The following is a 22,318-nucleotide window of genomic DNA, read 5'->3' as shown; positions in this document are numbered from 1 at the left end:
TGCACACATTCTCCCCACCCCCACCCCTTTGCACAAATTGCTGCTTTTTAAAAATAGGCACAGCAGAGGTGTACCAAGGCTCACTGCACCCTTTGCAAGGAGCTGTATTGGTGCCCGCCCATCCCATCCCTTGTGCCCTTGCCAGAGGTGTCTGTGCACCTCACACAGCTGCCCAGAGCAGCAGAGGAGAGGCCCAGGGAGTGTGTGGTTGGCCAGGGAGGCTCCAAGCCATTCCTAGCCAGAGTGGAGAGGTGCAATTTTTGTACCCCCCTGGGCCTGGCCCCTTGGGTAAGTTTGCAGACCTAGATGTTCATTTATTCCATCTCACACAAAAACGAAGTTGCTGCAGAGGAACCTACTATCGCCATGCATCCTCAAATGTAACCTAATGACAAGCACACCAAAGGAACTAATTATTTAAAAGATGTGCATGGAATAAACACTAGGTTTTTAAACAGATATGCAAGGACCTGTTGTGCTCTTTATCCTCTTTGCTATGACAATTCTTGAGTTCTTTACTTGCAGCCGCAGATTTGCACACAATCTGCACCAACTAAACTACTTTGCAATGGACCATTGGCTTTCTCTTTTTAAAAATACAGTGGCTGCTGGGTCACTCACAATTATGTAACTAGCAGCAACAAGGTGCTCCTAATACCAAAAAGAGCTGTGGCACTATCTCATCTTATGCCATTCTCACAACAACTCTGCAAATTTTGCTACAACCCCACTGTGTAGCTATCAATTAGTTGCGGCATACACTCGGCTAATTACTTCATTCCTCCTTAATTGACGAATGTATGGAAAGACTCTTTAAGTCACTTCTGCAGAGTATTAATTAGGTCAAAAAGTACGTGGCTATTTTCTCACCAGTTATACTATTACAATAACAACAACCAGCAGTTAGGCTACAGAACTGGGTTAACTATGAAATAGGTTATTTGATTTATGGTGCATCAGCAAGATGACGCAGGGTAGGCCGTTAAAAATTACAAGGAGTGTCTACTGATGGCTCTCAACCTGCCACCAATCCTGCCCAGGAAATGCCAAAGGCATTTAACACTTACAGCTGTATTTCCCTAACCACGTGAGTCACTCACTTAGTGGGACAGGGTACCTGTTTGTGACTGTCAACTTTGCAAAAATCCAAATGTGGAACATTGACCTCATTTCCTTTATCCGTCCCTTGGAGTCAGAGTGCTCATCATCATCCTTGTGGGTTGTTTTTTTACATGTCAATGGAAAATAATAGCTCTGAAGGAAAAAGTTTCCTTTGGAACATGCTCACAAATATGTTTTTAGAAACCTTCAATCAAAATCTTTCACTTTGATCCTTTCAAAATTTGGGTATTTAATCTCAGCTCTGGGGCAATTAGAAAAAACAGGAATATTTAATAGGAGAGTTTTCTTTCTACTAGGGATGGGGGGGCGCGGTATTCCAAAGTGGGTTCACTAGTCGAAACTTGTAAGGAAAAAAAAGGATAGCTGACCCTCATGGGATCCCTGAGACCCCAGCAGTTGCATTTCTAACTATTTGGAGTTATTATCTGTTGTTGCTGTTGTTGTTATTTTTAAATAAAACAAATGAATAGTTTTTGTTTTTAAAAAACAGCCCTTAGAGCACTTTGTAAAATTGCAGGTAGTTTGATAGTAGGATTGTGTGCAGATTTAGAAAAGGAAAAACAAATTAATATGGAAATGGGACAGAACAGACACACAAAAGCAAGGCATACTGAACTCTGACTGATCCGGTCATCCTACTTTCTACCCTCAGAGAACCAGGATTTAGGTTTGGTCAATGTCTGAATAAGAGATTACTTGGGAACCCTATGCACACCACTCTGCGTTTCCTGGAAGAAAAGTTAGATTTAAGTGTAACAACAAAAGAATAAATTCTTTTAACAAAGCCCTACTGAAATATCTGTCAATTTCTACCTCCCCTTAGTAAGGGATACAGGCTACCATTTCAGAGATTTATCAGTGGATACCACTTCTGGCAAGGATGCATTAATGTCCCCCAATGTATGTTCACTCCAGAGAGGACTGATCCTTTAAACACACGCCACGCAATCACACATAAAATGGATATGTGAAGTGCCTGCTGCTGCTACTCAGCTTCCTTCACCCCTCAAGCACCAAAATTTATCTAGGTAGAAGAAGGTGGAGGCACCAAGAGTCAGGGGGTTCACTGAAGAGGTAGAGGCCAAGTGATGGTCACCATCACTTACTTTCTCCTGTCCCATATAAATTTGTTGGCTTCGGGTGAGTAGGACACAGAAAGGGGAGCTCAACCAATACCTACCAGCAAATAGCCTACTTTTAACAGCTCTACTCTTTTAAAGGAGTTCACATACTGGACACTTAATCCCCATTCTGAAAGCTGGATAAATGCTAGTCAACCAGAATAGTATTGCAGCAGAGCCAGGGGTTGAACAACTGGAGCCCTAGTGCATCTCTCTACCATATCCTTTCAGATACAAACTACTAGGTGCTTATAGAAATAATGTTATCTTAAAAGTTACTAGAGGAGTTGAAACCCATTCAAGGACATGCACAATGGAGAGAAGGGAAATCATGCCATAAGTAAACTTTAATTTTTACTGCAATAAGAAAATGGGGCAAACATAGTAATTCTGCAGGGGCTCATGTTCAAAAGCATACTATCACAGTATTGTTGATAGAGCTATGCCCCATGCTTCCTACAGTGGATGCAGATAATATGTGGCTGTTAAGATCAGTACCAGTAAAGTGAGCAAAAGCAGACTCCAGATCAAATAGCATGGGTTCTAGCAGATCTCAACCCTACTCCAAAAATTCTGTGGGCCATACCAAAATCTGCCAGGTTTTATTTAGTTATATTGAGAACATTTCTTATCCCATTTTTCAGCTCAAAGGCTCTCAGTGCTGTTAACAAAGAAGCTTTGTTTTGAGAAGTGGTATCCTAGCATCCTTCTTCGAGACTTTTGGCATCCCTGCTGCACATTTACCTGGGGCTGAAACATTTTTCATGCTTTTTCTACTTACACTAAGAAGCCTTATAGGTAAAGGTAAAGGGAACCCTGACCATTAGGTCCAGTCGTGACCGACTCTGGGGTTGCGGCGCTCATCTCGCTTTATTGGCCAAGGGAGCCGGCGTACAGCTTCCGGGTCATGTGGCCAGCATGACTAAGCCACTTCTGGCGAACCAGAGCTGTGCACGGAAACGCCGTCTACCTTCCCATCAGAGTGGTACCTATTTATCTATTTGCACTTTGATGTGCTTTCAAACTGCTAGGTTGGCAGGAGCAGGGACCGAGCAATGGGAGCTCACCCCATCGCAGGGATTCGAACCGCCGACCTTCTGATCAGCACGTCCTAGACTCTGTGGTTTAACCCACAGCGCCACCTGCGTCCCTCAAGAAGCCTTATACATCTCCACAATACTTTTGACCTTTCTGCACAAAGCCTGCTGCATTTGTACATTGTGTTTTAACCCTTGTGGGCCAGTCCACATTCACAAGAATATCTGAGCACCAGATAACGTTAAATTATTGGGGGAGGGCAGGCATCACACCAGGTAAAATTGAGATTCAGCCAATATAATTTCCAAGGAAATCCATTGCTTGGGGCCAGGAAAACAGAATTTCATGTGTGGAGTTTACAAATGACTAGCATTCAACAATCAGTGGCCTATACATGCCTCTGGCTTAAACCTCTGGATCTCGCAATAGCGTAGCTATTCCCACATTACCACACTTCACAACAGTGTTGCTTTGGGGGAATGTCTTCTCTGATTGCTCAATAACAAACACACCAAAGGAGTCGCAATATAATAGCCAGTACCGGGAAAGCAGGTTGAGTTTCCTCAGTGCACAACTGCATAATAATTTGAACTATGAACAAGCCTAACTTTTTGATTAGCGATATGAAAGAAAAATTTGCCTGGGGAAGATTACACAGTTGTGAAAGGCAGAGCAGAAAGCCTGCAGGGTAACAATACTAGGCCAAGTAACGATCTATCCTTACTGTTTTCTACAAGTGCCTTACTATTAGCCAAGCTTCACAATACTTTCGTGATTTCGGTCACTGTGCTTTCTCCTTTCTTCCTACAGATGTGAGACATGGAATGAGTTGGGGGATTGGCATGTGTTGCTCCCAAGGCTGATATTCCAAACTACGATATACTCGTTAGTCTTTCCAATTTTCATTCCAGTTGCAAAAAGATCATATGTACCAATAAAATGCCAAGGTTTCCTAGAGGGACATGCAGTAAAATGTGCCCAGCGACAACTACAATAGATTTGCCAAATTCCTGGACGCTGCCTTTTTGTCTCGGAGCCGAATTACCAGATGCCAAGCTCAGCCTCACACTTACTTTCAACTGCCTTCAAAACATATCCAATGCAGTTTGTTACATTATATGCTGGAACTTCATTAAACAGGGACTAAGAATATGGTGGGACGTGGGTGGCGCTGTGGGTTAAACCACAGAGCCTAAGACGTGCCAATCAGAAAGTCGGTGGTTCAAATCCCCGCGACGGGGTGAGCTCCAGTTGCTCGGTCCCTGCTCCTGCCAACCTAGCAGTTCGAAAGCACGTCAAAGTACAAGTAGATAAACAGGTACCGCTCCGGTAGGAAAGTGTTTCCGTGCGCTGCTCTGGTTCACCAGAAGTGGCTTAGTCATGCTGGCCACGTGACCCGGAAGCTGTATGTCGGCTCCCCCGGCCAATAAAGCGAGATGAGCGCTGCAACCCCAGAGTCGGCCACGACTGGACCTAATGGTCAGGGGTCCCTTTACCTTTACTTAAAAACCAAAAAGGAGTATCGCCTCTGAAACACACTATTATACAAATACAAAATAAAAATAAAATGCAGCATTTATTTGGAAATCAGAAAAACATACAGTACAGCACCTTCTTCCTGTATTTATTTCAGCCATAATCAAGCCCCAAATGAGTAGGATCTCTCAGAGGCTTGACATCACAGTTTATCCTTTCAAGTGCTCTTTTCTAGGAAAATTCATCAATGCCTAATAGCCAAAGAATTATGTGTCACGGGAAACAAAGTGAACTCATCATGATAAGGACTGGATGCCAGTGAGTAACGTGTTACCCATGATGGATTCATTTATGTTAAATGTCACTGATGGAACCTGATTTTGGTTTTGTAGGAAGAGAACTTGAAGGTGGAAGTCAACAAAGAACTAACATGATTTGGGGTTTAGTTTTTGTTTGGGTTTAAAAAATACATATTTCAAATAATTTATTACAATATGTATGTTACTGCAGAACAGCCACATTTGGCAGTATTCTATAACCCATGATCAGCATCAAAACTATATTCCCAATTCCCAGCCCCCAGAAATATTGAAGAAGGACCTAATAGAAGTGCTCTTCTGTTTTCACCCTATCTATCCTTGTCAACCAGAATATATTATTTTGTACTCCAGTGTTTCTCTTGGTTTTTCAACATGATTGATTGATAATTCAGTTTCAATAAGCCTGTACTGTCCCCAGATATGTTGACCCTCAAAATATATCCAACAAGACTAAGGTCATCTGTTAAGTAAAATAATCTACATTGAATTAACTGTCAAACCCTGCTTCAGAATACCAAACTCCAGCACTTCTGATTCAACTTCAGGTCTGATGTTTTCCTCCCTCCTTCTGAATTTCAGAAAATATCACACACCCCTCCAGATAGACAACAAGTTTGTGTCAGCAACACACATCTTTATCAGACAATGGGTTTGCCTAATCCAGGAGTTAGCAACCGTTTTGAACCAGTAGGCACCTGTTGAATTTTGAGGAAGTACTGTGGGCAGCAGTCACAAAATGGCTGCCATGGGGGCACGGCATAAGACAAAATTAGGGAGTACAGTGGTACCTTGGTTTAAGAACAGCTTAGCTTATGAACAACTTTGATTAAGAACGATGCAAAACCGAAAGTAGGTGTTTTGGTTTGTGATCTTTGCCTTGGAAGCAGAACATGTTCCGCTTCCTGTTGAGTGTGTTCCATTTGTAAATTGAGTCCCCCGTTGCTATAGGAAAGCACGTCTTGGTTTAAGAATGCTTTGGTTTAAGAACGGACTTCTGGAACGTATTAAGTTCGTAAACCAAGGTACCACTGTACATAAGAAAAGCCTGCTAGATAAGGTCAATGGCCCATCAGCATCCTGCTCTCACAGTGACTGAACAGATGCCTGTGGGAAACCAGCAACTGGGATTCAAGCACAAGAGCACTCTCCTCTTCTGTGGTTTCCAGCAACTGATACCATCATCGGAGCTTATCCATTCCCTGGATAACCTCAGGCTTACTATGTCAGGTAAGTACTGCTTGTCCCCCGTCAGCAAAAATCTACCTGGACATCATTTTTGCAGCCCGATTCTTGGATGTATGGCAGCCCTACCTTAACACAGTTTTAGATATAACATAACTGCAAACTGAATTATTATTTAACCGATCACTTTTTAACATGAGGGAAATTGCCAACAGCAATAGTTTGTACTTACATTTCAGTGGCTATGAATCCAGTAAGCTCAGACAGGAAGAGAAACAATATGAAGAAACAGCAGCAGACAGAAACTAGAAAAGACACATATGGAGACAAGTTAGTTAATTGTATTGTATTGTATTGTATTGTATTGTATTGTATTGTATTGTATTGTACTATACTATATAGTGGTACCACGGGTTAAGCACTTAATTCGTTCCGGAGGTCCGTTCTCAACCTGAAACTATTCTTAACCTGAAGCAGCACTTTAGCTAATGGGGCCTCCTGCTGCCGCCGTGCCGCCGGAGCATGATTTCTGTTCTCATTCTGAAGCAAAGTTCTTTACCCGAGGTACTATTTCTGGGTTAGCGGAGTCTGTAACCTGAAGCGTATGTAACCCGAGGTACCACTGTATTAGTTGTACCCTGCCCACCTGACTGGGTTGACCCAGCCACTCTGGAAGGCTAATTTAATTTAAACACCCCAGACAGTATTTGACAGTATTTCTACACACACATGTGTATGCACACCTGAACTCCAAAATGACCTACCTACCTATCTAATTTATATCACACCTTTCCTCCAAAACTTGAGGTGGTATACATGAGTTCCCTTCTTCCCCATTTTAAATTATCACAACAACCCTATGAGTTAGGCTAGGCTGAAAGATAGCAATTTAGACCAAAACATCATGGTGAGAATTATGGCTGAACAGGATATCCTGCCTTACAGATCATCCACTATACTCACTGTGTGATATCCAATTAAGTCATACTCAGGCCACTGATTTCAACAGGTCTGCTGTGAGGATGGCTAAGACTGGATATCATCCGCTGGCTTCATTATTATTTCTTTTGCCTTCATCTCTCCCTCGAACGCTTCAACTCAGAAAAAAGGGGCAACTTACCAAATTCTTACTGGTGTTGTTTCTGCATTAACATAGGATAAACCACAGATATTGCCTACATGTTCGCTTCAGTGAAGGCAAGTCTACATGCATTATTGTTCTCATTAGGTCTTCCTAACGATAAGAACAAAACAAAAACTTTTCGTCATTGTTGGAGCTCTGCTACCCTAGTTTATGGTATCATAATTTTTTTTAAAAAGTTTTTAATGCTTTTTGTTGCTGCTGCTGTCTAGAACCACCTGCTGTTAGTACCTGCTGGAGTCTTTAGAAGAGCAGCAGAGAAACACTGAAAATGGCACTAAATGAGAGAGAAATAGTTTATCTCTCTCTCCCACCAGCAGCCCCACACAGGGAAGGGGCAATGTGATTTTAAAGAGGAAAGGAGTCCTTGCCACTTTCTCTTTCACAACTGAAGACACGCCTACTGTCCACATAGTCAGTCTGCCAGGCACCCTTCCCTGATTAACAATAGTTTACTGGCTGGCTGTTGAGCTGCCAAGCACCCAAAGGGAGGAAGGTTGTGGCTGCTCTGGCAGTAAAGGAATGTCCAGGGAAGAAAAGGACAATGAAAATAACTAGTTGCCTTGTCCCTGGCTGAGGAAAAGATGGGTCAAGCAGCCCTCCTCAACCAAGAAGCTTTATTTCACCCATTGCCGCTGCCAGCAACTGCTGTTCCATTAGGATAATTTATCTCTTCACATTTTTTTAGTTGAGAATCTGTACATCACACCTTCATCAAAACAATTTCAGGATGGCTTGCAATCCCATTTTTCTCAATTTGATCCTTTTACATGGTTTTGGAGCATTTTATGGATTGTGACTTGCCAATATTTTTATTGATTATAATTTGGTAATTCTTTATTGTAACTGTTAAGCGTAAACTGTTTAATTATTGTTCGCTGATATTTAATTTTACTCTTTACTATTATATTCTAATGCATTATTGACTACTGCTTTACCTGATATGTTGTTTATTTGAAAGTTATTTGAAAGTTGCTATTAGATGTGAAATCTTTGCTGTCTGTTTGGTTGTTTCTTCCACTTGTAAACAGCCTTGTGTATGATAATATAGAAAGGCGGCAAACAAATTAAAAGTGAAATGAAAATGAAAAAATAAAAACAAACATACTAGAATCCAAAATTAAAGCATGTACACTAGGGCTTATTACAGGAACCATCATGCATTTAAAATACTGTATTTTTTGCTCTATAAGACTCACTTTTCCCCTCCTAAAAAGTAAGGGGAAATTTGTGTGCATCTTATGGAGCGAATGCAAGCTGTGCAGCTATCCCAAAAGCCAGAACAGCAAGAGGGATTGCTGCTTTCGCTGCGCAGCGATCCCTCTTGCTGTTCTGGCTTCTTGGATTCAGAATATTTTTTTTTCTTGTTTTCCTCCCCCAAAAACAGTCTTATGGTCTGGTGCGTCTTATAGAGCGAAAAATACGGTACATCAAACACCACTGTACTGCAGTTGTTAAATAGCCAGGGAAAATAAAATGGGGTTTGCCTGGCACCTAGATGGTAACAAATAAGGTATCAAGTGATCTGCTTTGAGGAGTTCTAGAAACAGGGCACCCCAGTCAAGAATGTCCTCCCCCTTGTCACCAGTCACCTCACCATCAGTGGCAGAGGCATTCAAGGGGCAGAGAGCCTCAGAAGATTGCTTGTATCACTAACAAGTTGATATGGAAGTAGGTGTCTCATTAGGTACTAGAGTCCCAAGACATATAAGTTAATATCAGCACCTTGAAACCAGTAGTCTAGTAGTCAAGTCACCAGCCTCTGCTCTGTAGGAGAGACAATTGCACTAGTAGGAGGAGAGAGAATTGCCACTGCAGTGGTGGTGGGTTTCTTTCTGTGACAGATTTTTTATATTTTTTTTACAAGTGTGATAAACCAGCACAGAAAGGAGAACACAGGAATGCAGCAGTTTGTGAGGAGCTGTCTAGTTCCTCTGTGGCACCCAAGAGAACGAATGGTATCAATAGCAGGCAAAAAAGTATACAGTGGTACCTCGGGTTAAGAACTTAATTCGTTCTGGAGGTCCGTTCTCAACCTGAAACTGTTCTTAACCTGAAGTACCACTTTAGCTAATGGAGCCTCCTGCTGCTGCCATGCCGCTGCTGCACAATTTCTGTTCTCATCCTGAAGCAAAGTTCTTAACACGAGGTACTATTTCTGGGTTAGCGGAGTCTGTAACCTGAAACGTCTGTAACCCGAGGTACCACTGTAGTGTGAAAGCACATTTATACTAATCAATAGTTTATTTTCTTACGAAGTTGGCTTGCTTAGAGCACCTTTGCACTTCCCTTGGCAACTCATCGTGCCTCATATGTGCTATTTTTGCCATAAAATGGAGTGCTGTACACCCGTGGTGATTTCTGGGACTCTTGCAGTTCACCACAAACTAGACATCACGCAGGTCACCACAACTCTGATTAAATTGTATCACTTTCAAATTTTAATTTAATAAAATCTCTGCTGAGGAAGAAACCACAATTCTCTGGTTTTCAGACAGGTTTTGAAATATTATTGGATATCCCTGCCAGAAAGTACTTCACGTTCTTCAAAAGCAGTCTCTAAAAAGCAATAACCTGCCCTGAGGGAGGGAAGCCGCAAGTGTTAAGGGTGTACCGAAAAGGGGCAGGGTTGGTATTTACTGATGAATTAAAGCAAACATTCTCTACATTCTGACTCCATGCTGAATCACCACGGAAAAAGCAGGCAAGAAATGCCACAAAACGATAGACTAATAGTATTGGGAGGAGGGCTTAAGGAGAGGGTGACCCTATTTGTTTGTTCTTCAGTCACGATGACAGGGCATTCCACCATTCAGCCAATCCCCATAGGCAGGGCCTCTTTCTCTAAACTTTGCTCTGTGTATCATCACAGTGCTGTTAGTTTGGCAATGACAGGACAAATCTGGAAAAAAATAATGGACACAGCCATTTGTCCAAATGAACTATGCCAGATTTACTTCTAATAATGCCTGCCAAGAAGAAATCTCTCTTACAGTGCTAAGGAACAATACAGAAACTTTCTCCTGCAATATATAAATATTTACTATGATACATATTTCAATTTCTATATTTATCTTAAGTTATTCACAGTTTTAACTGAATTTGGATTATTTATAAATGATGTTATAGAAACCACAGTAAATGGGTAATGTCTTATAATTAGGTCCTATTTGTCGACTTTTAAAATTGTGCAGATGACATATATGTGATTTTGTAATTTACACTTAAATTAAAAATATTTTAAAACATCTTTATTAGATGTATATATGGCAAATATTTAAATATGTATTGAAACCACATACACAATGATACCAACCAAGAGAAGGGGTTTAAAGCGCCCCTAAAGATACAGGTGATTAAAGTCACCTCCTGTCTGTTTGTCACCTGTGTGCAGTTCAGGAATTAAAGATCTGCGTCTAAAGCAAATTCTGATCTTGGGCTCTCAAGACCCATGAAGGGAGCTGAATGGTCTAAGCACTATGTCCAACCCTGTCCTGCTGCCATTTGACTTTCCCACAGCAGGGCTCATGCTGGTCACCTCTGCTTGGAAGACTGAAGGAGAACAGAGAGGGAGAGATGGTTGCAGAAAAAGTAAGCACTTTGGCTAACTGTTCATTGTCCCCGAGAGGGGGAAATGACAATAAAGATATTATTATTATTATTCTCCCCTCCACCCTTCGTGTTGTCACTCAGTTCATGTTCATTCTGCTTGGCCTGCAGTCAGAGAAAGAGAAAGCATACCAGCACAACCCCTGGGTGAGTCATGTGTCAGTGGAGGAAGGTGGCTTAGAGGGGGAAACACTGTCTAAATCAATCCACTCCCCCATCCAGTCTTTCCTCCAGGGTTGGTTTCAGGTTAGAAGAACATGGTCATCAAAGAGCCATCTAGCCAAGTAATCTGCTTTGCGTGAGCAACCAACCCGATGGCTCTGGAAAATTTACAAGGACATGAAGGTAGCAGGCTTCTTCTGTTGTTTATTCCCAACACCTAGCATTCAGAGATAGAAAAATGGAAGCTCCAATCTGTCACAGTTAGTAGCCATGCTGAATAGACCAACTCCCTATGAATTCAATAGGCCTTCCTGGATGCCTGCGGTGTCTCCTCTCTCATTCTTTCCCCCCTGAAATTAGGTTTGAAGTAAGTATTCTGTTGTAGTCAAAGAAGAGGTTGAGGTATGTGCTTCGTTGTGGTACATGCAGCCCCCAGGAAAGTTTCTCCAAATGTGACCAGAGACTCAAAAAGGCTGGCAATTCCTATTTTGGGATGACTTCCATGACTATACAAGCCTAAAAACCAGAGTTACTTCTGGCAGTTTCAAATAAATATGCAATGGAAGTCAAAATTCTTTTCTTTTTTCTTTTTAAATCTTCAGTGTTTACAAAGGGCCCAATAACAAAGGTTCTCAGGGTGGTTTTACATGGGAAGAAAAATGAAGCCATAAAATATGACAATGCAATAAGGAAAATTATCTAACATACAATAAAACTAGCAACAGAGAATGATCTTTACACAACAGATCCAAAGAGCACTAAAAATATTTAAGAACAAAAATCCTGGGGGAAATAAAAAGGCCACAGTGTAAGACAGGCCATGAAATTGTGAAGCTTGGCACCTGTTTTGTTGCTGTTTCTTAACCATACATATCAAGGATTAGGGGCATGATCCAAATCTCCCCTTCTTAGATATACCAAAAGGGCACGTCTGTGAGGGATAGGAAAAGTAGCTGGGGATGGAGGGGGGGGGATCCTTTCCAGGAAGGTTCCTTCCCCTCAACTCCAATTCATCCCGGAGTTTACAGTCATACACAACTTCCTGTAAGGCTGATCAACACAGCTGGTCTCAGACAAGAAAAAGGGGTAAATGCCCTGCACTGACCATTCCCATTCATTTTCTGCATTCTATCATGGCTTTTGCCTGCTCTTCGGAGGTAAAGTCATTGAATCTGGATTACGTCCATAGTTTATGGCTGATCTGCTCTAGTAGTGTTTAAAAATAATAATTTAAAGTATTTCATTAAAAGATTCTAGGGCAGTGTACAAAAGTATAAATAAAAACTAATTTGGTCATAATATAGAATTACTTTTTAAACAAATAAAAAATCAGCAAAAGATGAAAGCAAATAAAATGCTTCAAAACAAAAGGGCAAAAACAGACAAAAATCATCTATAAGCACAGTCTTTTTACATTAGTCCTGACATTGTTTATCTGCTTTTCGTTTATTGCATTACTTTCTCTTGATTTCTTTCTGAGGCTTGATCTGTAGACATACATCAGAATGCACATCCAGCTGGGGAGGAGGTGGGGGGGGGGGGAAGCAGCCACCATCTCAAGCCAATGGCCATGCTGTGCGGGGCTCATGGAAGTTGTAGCCCAAATCTGGAAGACCCCAGGTTGAAGAAGACTGCCTGGGAGGATGCTTGCTTCCATAAACTGAATCCAGAGTTCTGGCAGCTCTTACTTTCTGCTTTCTGTGACCTGTCAATCCGCTGTTCACTGCCTAGAGCTCTAGGGCAAGTTTTCAAGCAATGGCCAAACAACGCCCCTCTATCAGATTTTGCCCCTTTCCCCATTCCTGTAATGTAACCTTTTTGATCATCACCCTCGTCTCTTACTTTTTGTTATGCCAAAACACACCACAAAACTCCAAAGAAACAAGAAAGGATGTTGTCAATAATTCTTTCAAGTCACATAGCAAATACATTTAGAGTCGTCTTCCCCAGAATCTGGAATTACACAGAAGGCAAATGCGTAGCCTCAGGAATTGAGTGTCTGAGGGGGAAATCTCTCATTGCTCCTCAAATTATTGCAAGGGAAAGAATTTACTATCAAGGGCCTTTAAAAGGAGCCTACTGATGTGTGATCAATGTACAATAGTTATTACAGCTGGAGAAAAGCCATGTCCATAACTTTAGAACTTGAAGTAGTAGGTAGAAAGAGAAAGGAGGACACAATGAGAGTAGGAGATACAAATTAAGGGGCCCTCAAAATAGAGAGATTTAAGAGGAAGAAAAAATCCAGTTTTATAGTGGCCATCCCTCAGTAAAGACACACAAAGGAGGAACAAAAAGGCATAGGGTGACATTCTCCTAAGACTTCATCTGTACTGAATACAGGGGTTTGTTTTAGGCTGGTTAAAAGCGGAAAAAGCTGTGTTCAAAGCAGCCCAAACTGGTTCATCAGGCTCCTTCTAACTGCCAAAGACCAGAAAGTTCAGATCTCTGATAGGGATGCAAGCCCTCAGGCACAGCAAAGCATGACATGTTATAAATGACACAGTCTCTCAAATAAAAGCTAAGCTAGCACCAAAGAACAGAATCTGTTGAAAGCCATACTATTCTCCCCCCTTAATGAATGCCCTTCTTGCACATCTATCTATTATTTCTCTTCTATATTCAATTCCATCTAAGTCTCTTCCTCCTCACAGTGTAACACCAACCTGTATCACAGTGCCTGCCCTGCCCAATTTTCACTTCCCAAAGCCATCTTACGGCTTTTTCCACCTTCATCCTCACACCATCTCATATTTGGTGGAGGTGGATGGGGAGAAACTTCCATATTTTTCGCTCCATAAGACGCACCCGACCATAAGACGCACCTAGTTTTTAGAGGAGGAAAACAAGAAAAAAAACATTCTGAACGAAACAGTGGGTGTGTGATTTTTTTGGTGCCGGCTATAGCCATGGACATGCTATGTGATCTGATGGTGAATTTGGGGTGACCCAATGCAAAAATCCTGAGGATCCATGTGATTTTACCTCCCCCCTCCCAGGCAGCCTCCTTTATCACTAGAGTCCCTTATCTCCCTCCGATCACTTGCCGATCAGCTGCTCAGCGGCTTTGTTTCAACACCCACTTCCCTCTTTCTAAAAAAAAGAGCATGATCTGTTTTTCCCCCCTGGGAATTCGGCTCCAGGGACCACACATTCGCTCCATAAGATGCCCTTACTTTTTAGGAGGAAAAAGGTGTGTCTTATGGAGCGAAAAATACAGTAATTTTTCTTTTGGCTAGAAGTCATGTTTCCCTTTAAGGAACTAAATGTGTCAACATACTTGGCCCATTCACATGCCCCATTCACAATGTGGTGGGGCATCATCTGTACAGTAAAATGAACACATGGGGGAAAGGGATGTAGGGCAAAAATCTCTTTAAAACAATGGAGCACAGCAAAGTGAAGGGGAGGGAGGAAACAGGGTTTTGCTTCCACCTTCCGGTGTGCCCTTCTTCATGCAAAGCAGTCATCTCCAATCTGGTGTCCTCCAGATATTGTTGGATCGTACAACTCTAGTCATGCCTGACCACTGGCCTTGATGGCTTGGGATGATGGGAACTGTAGTCTAAAATGTTTGGAGGGTTGATGAAGGTTGATGTAAAGAATAAATTCACCTCCCACACTTTACATGGGGCAGACATGTGGATAAAATTCTAAATAAAATAAATAATGCATTCAATCACTAATACCAGAGTAAAATTGTATTGACTTAAAAAGCCTTTTTAAATGACTTAGTTGCATTAAACCTAACTTGGAGATAGATGATAGATAGATATTGCTGAATGTCAGTTCTACAATAAATCAGCTTTATTAGCTGCCACAAGCCCAAAAGGGACAGAGGAAAATCCCATGTTATTAAAGGGCCATAATTATTGCAAATTTATTTGGGTAATTGATAGTTGAGGGCATTTCCTCTTTTTAAGAACACAGACCATTTAAGAGGCAGCATACCTGCACTCTGTGAAGACAAATCCTCCAAAAGGGAAGAAAAACTCCTCGTATACATGAACATTTGTTCCTTCTAGTACAGAACAATAGCTCTAGGAATGGGACATGAGTTCAGATACAGCAGGCAAATACATACAAAATGAGAGAACGACTGCACAGCTCCCGTTAGTTGGCTGTTTTGCAGGTACAAGCGTTATCTACTTGTGACTGAACGTGCAGTTCCCCCAGCTACGCAACTGCACCATGCTCAGGCACAGGGGCTTAAAAAGCTAGAAGCAGATTATATGCAGATAACCACTTCATTGCAACACTTCATTCTACTGCAGGAACAGGCATGCTGCTGTACTCCTACAAGGATTGCAAGGACCAATTCAGGCTGGCTGAACTGAAATCTGCCTACACAACACTTTATCACAATGTATCACACCCCAGAGATTAGTACACATCATCATCACTGGTGATCCTAAAGACATTAATGCTTGTTTAGCAGCTTTTCGTACACAAGAAATGGTTTTGTAATGTGGAAAAGTGGCTTTAAAACCACTAAACTTCCAGTGCCTCTAGGCCCAAAGGACAAAGACAGTTATTCTTCCTACATATAATTCAGAAGAATCAAGAAGGAATTCTGAGCTACTGCTGGACTCGGCATAAAGGGGAACGTTTTCATTGAGAGAGACATGCTCATCCCAGAAAAAGTGGGAAAACTTAAGGGCTGTGAGTAGGCTGTTTGTCTGGGCAACCGAGTCTGCAAGGTGTGGTGGCTTAGAACATGAATCCAGAGAGATTCTATATGAGTAAATGTTCACTATTGTGGATTAAGAAGCACTGCTGTTTTTTAAGCAGTCACTCTTACTTCCCAGAGAGCCTTTTAGTCTCTGATTAAAAAAAAAAGCAAGGGACACAACAGGGCAGTTTACGTATGATACAACTGGACCAGGGAGAAGTGTGAGGGGAATTTCTGTGTGCACCACTAAACTGCTTGCTCGCGTTAAATTATAATTTGTTTTAACTACATAAAGGACATGCATTATGAACGTTCACTGTGCCAAAATTCACTTACCCAACAAATTAGTACCCAACCCTTGCTATATGCACTGCAGATTCCATGAGTAGGAACGCATTAGAAATTTCCCCATAGAAACCAATGGAAATCGTCAATTCATTATGCGAACGAAAATTGTTGACGCGTCATGCAAACGCTCACCTAGTGAATGATTTCCAGGGATTGCATTGTGTTCGTAAAGTGGGACCTGTGTGTATAGTTCATTATGATGCTCAAACCAGTGCACTATAATGATTAATCTCTGGTATTAAACTGTGAGATTGACAGAGCCACTTTCTGAACTGCTTGCTTCTGTCAATATGTCATATCGCTCATGCCAGTGGGATACTAACTGTCACATGCCAGGGCCCATGTCACTGTATGCTTCATTTCCAAACATGGGCACCTTGGCAGAGTTACACACTGCATTGATCTTGAAGGCATTCGGCAGCTGACACATGCAAGTTACTCTACAACAGAAATGGGCTGTTGGTGCAAATGATTCCATGCTTTGAAAAAATCTTTTACGAATAGGCTCCCCCCCAAAAAACCCCCCATAAAGTAGTACCTAAACTATTCGGTATCAGTTGTGAAACCTCAAGTATATTTAGGGCTCCCCAGCAATGCTGATTTATGCCACCTTCTTAATGGACAGTTATACAGTTCCTTCAGAACAGGAAGGGAACGTGCCTGTAGCTCAGTGGTAGAGCACATGCTCTCATATTCAGCCCCCAGCACCTGCAGGTAGGGTGAGAAAGACCCCTGCCTGAAATCCTGGAGAAATCTGATGCCAATGTAGGCGGTGTTTCTCAAGCTTGTGTCCCCGGCTGTTGTTGTACGACAGCTCCCATCATCCCTGATCACTGGTCCTGCTAGCTAGGGCTGATGGATGTTGTAGTCCAACAGCAGTTGGAGACCCAACCTTGAGAAACACTGATCTAGACAATATTGACCAAGATGAGCCAATGTTATGAATAAGCAGAAGGCAGCTTCCCATGTACTGAAGGCTGAGCCTTTGTGCAAAAAAGGTTTAGCACAAGAAAGTGGCTTTGCCATCTCTGCAGAGCAGAACTCCTACTGCAGAGCTAATGAGAAAGGAACATTTAAGTACTTGACTAGTCAGCTAACTTCTTATGTACATAGCAGATATGCTGGTCTTGTGAACATTGTAAAGGATGAAGAGGACAGGCGTGTGTTTGTAAACATGTAAGGAGACAATCTGTACACTGCTGAGATGCTATGCATCTCCCCTTCACAGACTATGGTGTTACATTTGATGGACACATCTGCTGTCTAGAGTGATCACACTCTAAAAAGTTCAGATCCTCAAGGATAGTCCCAGTTTTCCCAGAATTATGCCTCAAGCTCAGGTGTGCCTGCCAAGAGCACATAGTTTAAAGGATGGCAGAGCTGGGAGGGATTTGTGGACCATCTACTCTAATCAAGTCTCCACTGCAATCTTTCCAATGAAACAAATATTCTGCATTATCCCTATGTATCCTGCTCCTTTGCTGAATTGCTCTGCCATTTAGGACACCCTTCTGAACAACCCCATTCACCTCAGAGAGTGAACAACTGCTACCTCTCTTCTTTCAGATACCCTTTTTCATATATGGTCATGAGCATAGGTCACTCCTTTCCTCAGTGGATTAGTCCTTTACACCCTTAATCATCTTGGTGGCTGTCATCAGAAGAATCATTTTCCATTTGTCTTTATTTGCCATGACCTGTGCTCCCAAGATTGGATAGAGTACTCCGTGCAGAAGGGAACAGTGAAATTACTTTGCATGAAATAAAAAGGGTTGTCATATCAGCAACCCAAGGTTGAATTAACCACTGCTGACCAATAGTGACTATGGGGCACTGATTTAGAGTCCTGCAGCCCAGGGGCCCTTAAATGGCAGCACTACATGAGCAACAGCCTCTCCTTTCCCCCCTTTTCCTTTTAAACATTTCACAAAACAGTTGCACTCTCGAGGAGTAAAATTCCAGGCAATCATGTTCACTAGTGCTATCTGGCACTCTGGAAAATAAAGGTGGTCAGCGCAACTGTCTTGAACTTTGCACCTGCTCTGTAAAAAAAAATGAGAGGAAAACAAAACAGCCAAGTTGTTGCAGCAACTATTGTGGCTGCCATCACAGCACCACTGCTGCCAACACTGCAGACGTCCCTTGTGGGGGTTGGTTTGGTTTGTTGGGGGGGCTGGGTGCAGAAGTAAAATAGGGATCTGTATGCTCCTTTCCTGTCACCTTAATCAGTTTGGAGGGTCTCACTACAACTAGCACTTATCACGGCTAACAGTTCTGGAATTTGTCTTCCTAACCACAGCATAGACACGTTATGTGAAGCAGTAACTCAAGTAACGTTCTTCTCCTAAACCATATGATACATATGAACAGTTGCAGTATGGTAAAAGCAGCAATCTAAATTTTAGAGGAAAGGGAGGAAAGGGAGCAGACAGTGACATTCTAACGTAAAGCGGCCTGTCACCACTAAATATTTAGTAGAACATCTCATCTTCTGTCAAGTGACTCTTCTATGCTATTTCATATTGCTTCCTTAATGATTCAGCATTACTAAGTTCTAGGGATGTGATTCTGTCTGCATCAGCAAGGATATACAGGGCTAATGAACCCAACTAGGGGAGTAAGTAAACTTGGGGTTCACCTACACAGTTAAAGGAAACAGATGTGTAACAGGAAAGCAATAATAGGCATCTAATTACAGGCTTGGCAGGATCAGCTCAATGTGTATACTGATACATGCAACATGCTCACTAGCAATGATGGTGTGAAATTGCATTACTCAGCCAATAATATTTAACCTTGCAAAGAAGGAAGGAGACGAGGTCCCAAGAGAAGAGGGTGTCAGTCCCAAACCATGCAATCTGCTGACAAAGGGACAGACAAAAAAGGGACTCTGACTGTCACTTTCTAGCTATAAACAGCAATATGGCTTTTGTTACACAGCCTTCTACCTTGAGTTTAATTTTCTGGGTGGGAGGAACTTAGTTGCTTTCACCCCAGCATCCAAAATACTTTCCAAAGGCCGCCCAACATGGCACAATTCAGAAGGGTCTCCCAGGTCTGAGACCAATATACTGCCTGGGCGTCCATGCTGGCTCTTCCAGTTATCTTATTCGCCATTCAGTACAAAATCACAGCAAGCTTTTCTGTTACAAATCTGCTGAATTATGGTAATGACCTCTAGAGGGGAAATCATACTGTTTAAATCAAGGAGCAAAAAGGAACCGAGCAGAGATTTGCAAAGGCAAATGCACACAGGGATACTTACTAATTGCTCCTGTAAAGGTTGGCTGCGTAAGGTCTTTTGGCACCTTCCTGTAGATGTCAAGCCTGGAAAAACACACATACAAAAATGCTATAAAACAGGTGGAGCATTTCACTATACACAGTCAACAGAGCTGAATGATGCTTAGAATTTTTCCATTAAGTTTTCCAACAACATCATTTCTCATTTTACACCAGAGTGCAAAAAACATATTTTCACTCAGTTATGTAAGTGAACTAGTTTGCAATTACTACTAGCTGAAGTTTGACGGGAAGGAAACTGAGGGAGGGAGAAGGAGAATTCCTATTCTTTCCCCTGTGTCTCACTCTCAACCCTGACTAAACGGAGGAGACCTGACAATCAATCCCTCTGGTCTATAGGCTGTGTAATAATCTACCACCACCTACCCAGGAAACCCCTATGAAATGTAAGTGTAGCTCTTTGGTTGCTTCTAGGAAGAATTTCAAGCTGAAATGGTAGTCAGTGGATGCTATTATCCTCTACAGTTCTAAATGGGTCTTGTATATTTTCTTGTTCTGCTGTTTTAGCAGTATTTTATCCATTGCAAGCCACAGAAATTGATCTACAGTATAAACATTGTAACAGTATGGAAGTAGAATGGACAGCTGGAGATAGCGTACTCAATTCATGTTGGTTCCAAACACAAGATCCCATTTTTAGGTGTCAAAAGAGAGCCCTGCATCTGAAAGCACTTCGGCGTGAAGAGTTTAATCAGACTGGAAAAAAGAATCACTTTCAGCCCTCTAGCATGACACAATTGTATGTGTGTGTGGTTCCTTACAAACAGATCACACACACACCAGAGAGACACGAGGACTTTACTACCTCAACAAAGCCTGAAGCATCTGACATTTTCAGAGCTATACATATTTTACAGCCTGATTCATCTTTCCCCTCATTTATAATATTCCTGAACAAAATGGCCCATTTATGGACCCGCAGCTTCCCTGGGAACATCTGGAAAGCACTGTTTACATTCTTTCCACACAGACCACAGCAACAGCAGCATATGATAAAGAGCCCCATAGCAGCTCATGACATCATGGCCTCACAGGCAGAGGAAATAGCTAAACTTCCTGCTCACAGCCCATTAAAACCTCAGCACTGGCGTCGTCTCACTGAAATGACAATAATGCCTTGGCAAACTTGGCAAGGAAGCCAGGAGGAGAAAGAGAGGGGCTTTGGCGTGTAACTAAATAATTGGAAACAGGAAATAGCTCCAGGCTGAAGGCTGTAAAAATAACACTATGTGGATACTATAAAAGGAAGTGTGTTCTTGGAGGGAGAGACAGCCCACTGCAAGATTTTTAAATGTGTTGTCAACATTTCGGGGTTGGGGTGGTTTAATGAGAAGGATGATGTCTTCTCTGGAAATAAGGAAGTTTCTTCTCAGAACTTTTTATTTAAATCGTCTTAAATGACTATCATCTGTGGAATGTCACGGGCAGGGCAGTGGAGGGGAAAACAGATTCAAGGGGGCAAAGACATTATGTTACATGTATTAACAGAATTCATATATTTATAAAGGATTTTTTTAAAAAAAGGAATTAAGTTGACCAGTGGTCTATCTACTTATCTCTACAAGATGCTTGCCAGTCAAGATGCTACTGTACTATTTGGGACCTACATGGCAAATGTGGCAAGCTAGAAACACCTGTCAGCTATATAGCAATATATTTCTCCTTTTCTTTCACCCTTTTCAGTACAACTGCATTATAAACAGCAGTGTTACCATTTGACATTATTTGTCCTGGGGAAAGTGCTCTTCAATTTCCTCTGCATATGACCCCAGGGAGCACCTAAAACCCATTAGAGCAGGAGTATCTAACCTGTGGCCCTCCAGGTGCTGTTGAACTCCAAATCCCATAGTCCTGCTAGTCAGCCATGCTGTTTGTGCTGGAAGCTCACCACTTGGGAAGAAAACCAGCATTGATATTGAGAAAGAACTGACACCTTGTGGAGGGGCGAATCTATGACAATCATGGTCAGAACTGAGAATCAAACTTTTTAAGACTATTCTAACCTAGTGCAACTCTCAAACTTTGCACCAAGGAATACTCATCTGCCACAAAGAAATAAATTTGTGAAATAATTTTGCTGGATGCTATGAACTCAAAGCAGCCATTCACAGCAGACAGTGCCTGCTGGGAGCCTGCATGACTCATTGCTCTGGCCTTGCCTCCTTCTAATTAGCCGCCACAGAGACCAGGCAACTCTACTGAGTCCCACTACCTGCCTGATCACATCAGATCATGACAGAACTCCCCAACGGAGGCTGCTTTATGCAATGCTGCATGTGTTATTGCTCTGGCTCTGCCACCTTCCAATCAGAAAAAAAAAATGCCCAGGACAGGGGCTCAGGCAGAAACAAAGGCAATTGATTCCTCTGAAATCAAGTATATCTTAATCTTAAAATCTACCCTTGGCAAGTGCAACAAAAGGTGGCATTGTTGAAAGCTGCTATTCATGGTTCCAGCCAGCCAGATATGCCCTTTTTCCAGGATACGCCATTCCCTTCTGCTTTGACCAGTTTTTAGTTCCCTCACCCCTCCCAACAGTCATCCTACTGTGTCCACTGTTTTTATCTTTTATGGGTCTCCCCCCACCCCATCTACAGATTCTTTTTGTACTTCTGCAAACCTTGGGGTCAGGTCTGTGCTTGGGCTGCTAGCAAACACCTCAGCTTGCTAAATCTGGTAGAATGCTGCAGTGCGATCAACAACATGCCTCTGAAAGATGTACATGGCCACCACCTCTTAAGGAAAGTGATGCACAACCCGCTCACTAGGGCATACCTCCACCACAGAGGTAGGAGAGCAACAGAGGCAAGGGTAGCAGCTTTCA

General features: G+C 42.2%; 1 protein-coding gene across 1 annotated transcript in view; it reads right to left on the bottom strand.

Annotated features, from left to right (window-relative positions):
- ERGIC1 (endoplasmic reticulum-golgi intermediate compartment 1) overlaps window positions 1–22,318 on the bottom strand; it is a 76,020-nt gene that overhangs the window by 32,840 nt on the left and 20,862 nt on the right. Inside the window, exons 2-3 of the mRNA XM_081900136.1 lie at window positions 19,457–19,518; window positions 6,492–6,564 (exon numbers count right to left, since the gene is read on the bottom strand). Of these exons, the coding sequence (XP_081756262.1) occupies window positions 6,492–6,564; window positions 19,457–19,518 (135 nt within the window). The remainder of the gene's footprint in view (window positions 1–6,491; window positions 6,565–19,456; window positions 19,519–22,318) is intronic.

Source organism: Podarcis melisellensis (genome assembly GCF_964234715.1).
Source record: "Podarcis melisellensis genome assembly, chromosome: 2".
NCBI lineage: Eukaryota > Metazoa > Chordata > Lepidosauria > Squamata > Lacertidae > Podarcis > Podarcis melisellensis.
Note: the sequence above shows the minus strand (reverse complement) of the source record. Positions and strands in the feature narration are given on the sequence as shown.